Raw genomic sequence first — 8534 nt, 5'->3', positions numbered from 1 at the left:
AGCAGGAATTTTAAGAATATTTTTCACCTTCACAAAAGAGAAGGTGGAGCTTTATAGAGCTACATTTCTAGTACCCATCATTACATCTGTGTGGGGTGGAGCTTTTCACTCTGTTTTGGTTGTTTACACTAGAACTTGGCAACTCGCTAACCCACACTAATCAATAAATATCTCATAGGAATATGTGAACTTTTCAGGCACACACAAAACAATTCTCTCAAATGTGGTATCTCTTAATTATTGCTAGAGCACCAGTTCTTCTTCATAGCCCCATTTGAAACTACCTTGAGAAACGCACATTTTCTCTAATGACTTTCAGGGAAATAAGAGCCAAAGTGAATGCTAGAAATGAGTACACACTGAAAATGGAACCCTTATTTACAGTATTCTGTCAAGAGAACAGAAGCGTTAGTTACCCAACAGTGTTTTGTTTTTCTAACATTAGATACTTGACTTTTTAGCATGTTGCGTTGAAGGAAAAGCACTTTTAAGCAAACAAGAAACATACTCATCAGATATCTCAATGTTGAGCTTCTGTTTGGTTTGGCTGAGAGTAGTGCGGTAAAGTTTAGTGGCCATTTCAATAAGGTGATCGCTGCTGAGCAGGAAATCTCCTTTACCAGCTGCTCCTGAACCCTGAAACAGATCGAAAAGTACTTAGGATGACCAAAAATAACCAAATCAGCTGTGCCATAACATGGATTTGTTGGCATCCCTTCCAGAAGAGAAAAATAGTCTGCCAGTGTGTCAGGAAGAATTACACGAGCTGCTAAAAAAAGGAAAACACCGCCACAAGGTCTCTGAAGCAGATTAAAGGCCCATATCACAAATGGAAAACTCCAATCCTGAAGGGGCTACAGTGACATACAAAATCTGATTTTCACAAGTCAGTGATTGTTCATAATGTAACAACTGTCTCATTTGGCTCCAGTAGTTTTAAATCAAACTTTTTGCAGACATGGCAAAGTTCAACAGACTTCTAAACCTACAGGCTAGCCACTATGATTTAGTGCTATGTGATAACTTATAAACAATTTTTACATCACTGCATGTAAACCAGTCACATTATCGTATTCTAATGTGGTAACCAACCTCCTTGAGGTGCACTGCAAAGAAGCCATCATTTTGGGAGCTCATGGACACCTTGGTAACATCTCCCAGTGGAACCTCTGACTTAATATTCCCAGATTTCTGATCCGCGAGAAGAACATTATTTTTGGTTAATAAGAAAATCCTGGACGTAGCCTGTGAAAATACAAAAATGCAAACCATTATCTACGGGAAGAGAAACCCGGTCTTTACTGAGCACCTTCTAAGACTACAAGCGGTTCACAGAGTTAACAGACTTGGTCCACGTTAGTAAATATGAACGTCTGATATTCAGTAAAAGCTGCAGGACAGTTAAAATCAGGTCAAACCTACTTATGTGTCTAATTATAGATTGAGAAGTTTAGCTCATTTTGGCACATATGCTTACGTGTAAACAGTTCCTTTAATTACTGGCTTAAAAATTCAGAAACTGAAACTCAGAAGCTATGCAAATCAGGATAACCTCGTTTCTCGCGCTCTGACAATCCCCAGGAAAGCCAACGTACCTTTTCAGTGGTAGCTAATGCAGGACTGAGCCTCACAATTCACTGTTATTGGCCAAAAGTGTGTTGCAAAGCAACACAAATCACATAGGTATTTTCAGTGTGTTCTCTTCCCTTTATCTATTGGAATTACTGTTTCAGAGGATGAACGTATTTTCAAATGATAAAATATTTTTAAAGCATGACTGTGTGTTCTTAAATTTGTCTTAGAAAATAATAAGAGATGAGAACTTAATCTGTACATAGCTTTTTCTCCAGTAAAATTTTGAATATTAAAATCTTAAATATTATGAGTAAGAGGTAGCTGTTTTAAGCAGATAGAACCATAGCTCATTATTAATTTTATTTTATCTTTTTATTCTTGAGAGCTGGAGCCTATGCAAGTACAGGGAAGATATTGCCTTCATTTAATTAGTTTCTTCTAAACCAGAAAATTACCTTGGCATCAACAACAGGCAACCTAATTTCACTTCCACAAATGCATAAATGACATCTACTACTTCTAACATTTAGACAGATATGGTGAAAACAATTACATTTCCTAAGGGAGGATAATACTTCCTGTTTTAGTAAGCGTGAGTTAAATGCACAACAGGTTCTGTGTTGTCAGAATAAAAAAGTCCCCAGAAGATTTAATAGCTGTATTCAAACGATACAAGAAACCTGCCTCTTCATTCCAAAAAGCTTTTGATATGAATCAGAAGACAGGCAGAGCTAACAGAGTGCTCACAATTTTAAAACATAAAAAAATGTGATAATCAGGAGTTTGAGACAGCGTGAACCTTGGAAGGGTTAAGTTTTCTAAATACCTCAACCAGAACAATATTCTCTAAATATTTGTTTTCTTCGGCTGGCAAATAGATCTAAGTTTGGTACAGAGACTACACTTAGTTGTGAATCAATACAGTCTGTTACCAACTGATGATATGCCATTTTGCTTTGGAAGAGTTGCTGAAAACTACACACTCAAACAAGACTTTAGTAATCTTCAGGTAAATTTACAACAGCTGTTTAAAATCACCAGTTTACATAAATCCAACATTTCCAGTCTCACACTTAAACCCAGGCATGTTTAAAAAATCCTCAGACTATTACATGATGGAAACAAAGTCTCCCCCTCAGTTTATTTGTAACAAAAAACGATCTACCGATCTGGATAAGGCCATTCCATTTTATTACCTTCCCATTAGCTCTGTTGATCTTGTTCACAACTTCTGCAATAATAATCTTTTCATCCACAGCATCTTTCAGCTTTTTGTACTTGGGGTTCTTGCTGATTTCCAAGTAAGCCCCTTGGAAGGGCTGCCCCACGCTGGCCAAAAAAAGACCAGGGAAACACGAGTTAAAAGACGAATCTCAGGGGAGAAACAGACCTCCCGAAACCATTCACATTCTGCTTCAGGCTTCGTGGAACCAGGAGATGTCCCCAGTACCATTTTAAATGACTCTGTACTGGCAGAAGCTTCCTTAAGCTTTGATACACTCTCTGCCAGGGAAAGTAATTTGCTGCTTAATTTTTAGCAACAGAATGCTCTAAACCACCCAGAAACCTCTACTTAGAATATCCACCTGTTTTAAACAACAGCAGTACAAAATAACGTGGTGTTGTCTAACAGAGGAATTAGAACAATATATATCTGAATGAAACCAGGGCCCTTAACGTGGTGTTAAAAACCTTGGGAATTGCTACAGGGTAGTGTGGATATATCTCCGAGCACCTTATCCCAGGGGAAAGCAGAAAGGAGGAGGAAGGGTAAGAAACAGTACGTGTATTAGATACAGAATCTTGTATATATTAACAGCACACTGACAGTGAATAAAGAGAAACGTATCTCCAAATACAGTAATAGGATTTTCGTTTTCCTTGCTCTGGAAATATTTTCCAATTAAAGAGGCAAGATTGCTATGGGTATCATACAGTACATCCTTGCATATGCAATCAATTTTGATTTAAAGTCACCAAAACCCAGTCTCTGTAGAAAGAGGAAATAAACCTTCAGTAGGACTGACATCTCTGCTCTATTGCAGTATTTCAGAGTGACAGACAAGAAACTGCCTTCAGGATCTGCTGTTAGTTTGTTAAATGTGCACCAGTTCTTCATCAAGGCTTGTTCCACCTACAAATCACCCCATCTTTATCCGCCTCAGGGCTGTACAGTAAGGGCTTTGCTATCAGCTGAGAACTGGTGAATACAGCTGCTGCTTGCTTTGTTTGGAAGTCACTTGAGCTAATCACTTTGATTACATTACGGCCAAAAGTACTACGTGCGAAGCTTTGCCAAGACTAGAGCCCAAGAGGAACCGATGTGTTATGTGGAACAGCACTACTTTTGTAATTGTTTCTCTGGCACACGGGGAGATGGGAGAGAAAAGGAAGGGTACTGTTATTTCGGTACTCACAAGAAATCCCTCTCTGCTCTTAAATAATTATATTACACACAGAAAATCAGCCACATCTTATGAATCATTATCATAGTAATTAATCAGAAACTTTATACAGTGATTTTCTCCACCCTTAGGCCAATTAAAAAAACCCAACTCAACAGGAGCTAATCAACTCTGAGTACAAGACAAAAAGAGATGAAAATTTTTCTAAATGAGTGCAGGGTGGGAAACCATTCTAAGTGTCTACTATGTTGGAGCTTTGGGCTTTTTTGTTCTTATTAATTAGCATTACAAAACCATAGTCTCCAAAACAGTAGATTCCCTGTGGACTTTGTCCCTCATCAGACAATGATGACTTACAAGCTAAAACTGAGACAAATCAACAGTCACCCTCTATCACATATACTATTTAAGAATATCTTGGATAAAAGTAACTCTACCAAACCAGGCATATAAATAAAATTCCTTCCTTCCCAAGGAGCTCTACACTGATCAGATGTATACTGACTCAAAGCAAAAAAAATCTGCTTGCTCCTAGAAAAGTCCAAAGGCAGCACCTTTCTCTCTTCCCAGCAGTGTGAAAAGACATCCCAAAGCAAATAAGGAACAAACCACAGCTAACATACACAACCATTAAAATAAGGGATCTACTGAAGGGAAGAAAAGAAAAACATAGAGGCCATTACAGTAGAAAAAGGAAACGTCTCAATAAAAAATGAAACAAAACCAAACCAATAAAACACAAACAACGAAGCAGAGCTTGTCCATGCATGGAACTGCTTTCACCTACTCTTGCAGATTCCTGTTCCTCCCTCTGCTGAGCCTTGTTCTCACTTGACAGTGCCTTGTTCCTGCTCAGCTCAAACTATGGCTTCTAAAAGTAAACTTTCCTGAGATGGATAAGACCTTTGTTTTCAAGAAAACCACAATTTTTAAGCTCATATTCCCTTAAAAAGTTCAACTTCTTTCAAGGACATCCAACCTCTATTTTGTCAGTTTTATTGCACGGAAAAAAAAAGAGGTGCATTCCTTACATAAAATCAGATACTACTACACTTTGAGTAATGTTAGCTCTGCCGATAGCAGTGACAAGGATTTATCAGTTTTTAAGAACTCAATAGAGAAACCAAAACATTTATTTGCAGAGATTCCACATTTTTTAAACATCTCCAGTTTAAAAAAAGAAAAAAAGAATCTAAACTGGAAATTAACTTCTAAGCACTTTTTGTTTTTAAGGTTTGTTGGTTGTAGGAATCAATGTGATGGAAACTAGGGGAAAGGGTGAGAGTTATTCCCTTCGACAAGTTCTCCAAACTTTTACGATGTGAACAGGTCATGGAGGGTTAGAACAGCAAAACATCACGGCTTCTGGAGAGAAGTGCTCAGTATCACAGGATTAGTGGGCTGCAACAACGTCTAAGTTAGAACAAACTGAGGTCAGGACTGTAAAATGAAATGAGGGAGGGTCACTGTCAAACAATGAAAATGTACTTTCCTGCTTAAGGTAAAAACCAAAATCTTGCTTAGTTTCCTAAATCTATGTGAGGACTTCGAATTTATTGTACTCTAAAAGCAGCAGAGTAAGTCATTACCTGGCTGGATATAAAGCCTTCTTGTCCTTGAAAAGTTCACTTGCTTCCAGTTTTTCTTCATATATAAGCTTCTGCTGGTCTGTGAACTGGTCTCTGTACTTTTTACACTACAGAACACAATATATTAAACAAACCAAACGTTATCCTTCCAAGTCTGATTTGAAGCAGCAGCAGCACAGACTAATGTTTGCTTGTTGCTCAAGATGCACATTCTTTGTATACTTCTGACGTGACTCAGCTCCATCCTACATGCCACTGGAGCACAGTAACAAACAGCAGAGGTGTTTTTCTCTTCACCCGTTCTAGATACTTCTGAATTACACCAAAACCAGTACCTAAAACATCTCATTTAAGCATGCTGCATTTGAACATGAGCTTAATCTATCAGATACCGGTCACTGGAAGACCGCGCTAAAAGGGTTCACAGAAACATATATAGTTCCACGATTGTGGAAGTTTACTTAAGCTGAGAGAAAGAACAAAACACAGCTGAGAGGACGAATTTTGCAGGCTCAGAAAGAAAAACTGTTTCTTGTCAATTCACAGAAAACATAACCCACAAGATCGGTAAAACATCTCCTCAGCATTTGTACAGCTTCTCGCCATTCTCTCCATCCAAAGATCCAAACTGAATTTCAGCTAACCACAGCTCACAAGTAAAAAATTCCACCCGGTACTTCCAATGTTGGTCTAAGAGCTAGTTCCAGTCCTGGCCATGGGACGCAAGTATTATAAGCTACCAATTAACAGGCTCAGGCGTACTGCTTTCGGATTAAGTTAAAAGCTGATGGCAGGAAGCAATCCTCTCTCCCCAGCCCCAGAAAGAATTAGGCAGGATAGTTATGCCCCTTGCAGGCCAAAGACAATGTCAAAACCCATACTTCTTCCAAAGAAATAAAATCATCCTGCCTGGAAGGGGAAGAAATACATCCTAAAAATAGGCCTTTCATGAACCAAACATGTAATGAAGTTCTGTACAGACTGGACCAGAATGTGTCCTACCCTCCACAAATGGAAAATCCTCTTTAGTTCCTTATGAGTTGAATCCAAGAAAAGGTAAGGTCTCGCTGGCCAGTTTTTATCTATTGGTGATAAAGAAGGCATCTTATTCTTCATTTCCAGGAAGTATTTTTGCATCTGTGATAAAATTGAAGCAAGATATTTTATTAATGTTCAAATACCACTGAAAAGCAGATGATCTGTGATTAAAAGCTCAGTTACCAAACTGCAACTCTCAGCTTTTGTAAAGCTGAGTACGGATTTTAAAAGCCAAGTATATTGAGAAATGCAGATTTAGATATCACAGAAGTGTGCCAATGTTTAGTTAGTACCACTCCCACACCTTCAAAACACCTTCTCTACTCATTCTTTAGAACATCAGAATATTTTAAATTGTCAATTTTCCATATGCTTAGCGTAGACATTTCCTTACAAAGACTCCCAAGGTATAATACAGCTCTTACTTTTGCTACAAAACAAAAATTTTAAACATAGAAAATGAATGTGTGTTTTGTACAAATATATACATACGAGTCTCTGAAGGGTAAATTCATAAATTTTCCTTCCAGCATTCGCTCTGAAGAATTTCCTGTATTCTCTACGGACCTGAGAAGTTAAACAAACACTCAAAGTGAATACAAAGAATGAATTTGCTTGCACAGGTACTCTTTTTATAAAACTCTATGATGGCAGAAAACACTGGAAAAGCATACAAACATGCAAAGTGTTCCCTGAAACAGGAATACTAACTGGGTATGTGGTTAAAATTTATGAACCAGACCATGGATCGAGAGGTCAGAAAGTTACCTCGGCTGGCCTGAGTATAGTCATTTGCAAATTGAACAGAGCATTTGAAATACTTCCTTCTGAAAAGGCAAATTATTCAAATATTGTCAAATTCACAGGCTGAATCTATTGTCACAGGCTTTTGCATGAAGTTGGACTGGAAAAAGTGAGTTACCATGATACATACTTTATTGTGTCTGAAGTGAGACTGAACCGATATTAATTACAGAGTTAACTGATGAACTGTTTCTGATTTTTGTCCTTTTAAGATTCTTCAGAGTTTTCTATAATAAAAACGGGATTTTCTTTTTTTTTTTTTTTTTTTTGCTTGGCATACCCTGCACACCTTCCGCCTCAATCTGAGGGTCATGTGTTTTAAGATGAGCCAAAATTTTGAAAGCAAGAATCCGTCACTATTCTGGGATTAAAAAACCCCCACAGATAAATGAGGTTTGCTTAATTACACATTAAGATGCATCAACACAACCGACAGCATTCAGCTGTCATCATTCTATGCAAATACAGCACGTAATTTTTTTCCTCCTTGCTTTATAAGAAAAATTTTTAGGGTTATTATTTACCAACTTTCTGTAAGGTTTAGTGCTCTACAATTAGTGTTCACCCTTTATTTATTATTCAGGGATGGAAATCAACACACTCAAAGCCACTCTAACCGCAGTCATCCTGAATCTCACCATTTTGTCAAAAACTCTCTTTAATGATGTTGCTTTATATTGTTCTTCTTGAGCTGCAAGGTGTGCAAATTAATTTGGAACAAAGGGACTAATAGACACCCACGCATCCTATTGGCGCTGCAGGGAAGCTGCAAAGCAAGCACTGAGAAATGCAAGCCGTTCCAGAAAAGCCTAAATCTGGAAAGCACCACAGCTGCTATTAAAATCTACTGGTCATACAATAAAGAAACCCAGAAAACCTCAAGAATTAATGGATTAATCTTAATCACCTATCAATTTTAAATCTTCACCTCCATATATCATGGGTGAAAATACTTTTCCATCAAACACATGAGAATTGCCTGTGGTAGCAGAGATATATTGGAATCACAGACTATGTTCTTACTCAGAAAAATCTGTGTGTTTCAGGTGGGACCAAAGTTCCACTTACTCTATTTAAAAAACACATTGAAAAACTACACCACAGACAGGCAGAAACATATTCC

The 8534-nt window shown here is 37.8% G+C and overlaps 1 protein-coding gene across 1 annotated transcript in view; it reads right to left on the bottom strand.

Moving 5' to 3' along the window:
• The window catches only part of LOC104489104 (unconventional myosin-Ib-like), a gene marked incomplete at its 5' end in the record, with an annotated part of 12580 nt that overhangs the window by 2695 nt on the left and 1351 nt on the right, over positions 1-8534 (bottom strand). The window contains 6 exons of the mRNA XM_010131219.1: positions 509-636; positions 1093-1245; positions 2772-2904; positions 5570-5676; positions 6572-6706; positions 7100-7249. Coding sequence (XP_010129521.1) covers positions 509-636; positions 1093-1245; positions 2772-2904; positions 5570-5676; positions 6572-6706; positions 7100-7249 — 806 coding nt within the window. The remainder of the gene's footprint in view (positions 1-508; positions 637-1092; positions 1246-2771; positions 2905-5569; positions 5677-6571; positions 6707-7099; positions 7250-8534) is intronic.

Source organism: Buceros rhinoceros, unplaced genomic scaffold (assembly GCF_000710305.1).
Source record: "Buceros rhinoceros silvestris isolate BGI_N320 unplaced genomic scaffold, ASM71030v1 scaffold27102, whole genome shotgun sequence".
In the NCBI taxonomy this organism is placed as follows: domain Eukaryota; kingdom Metazoa; phylum Chordata; class Aves; order Bucerotiformes; family Bucerotidae; genus Buceros; species Buceros rhinoceros.
This window is presented reverse-complemented; position numbering and strand designations above follow the sequence as displayed.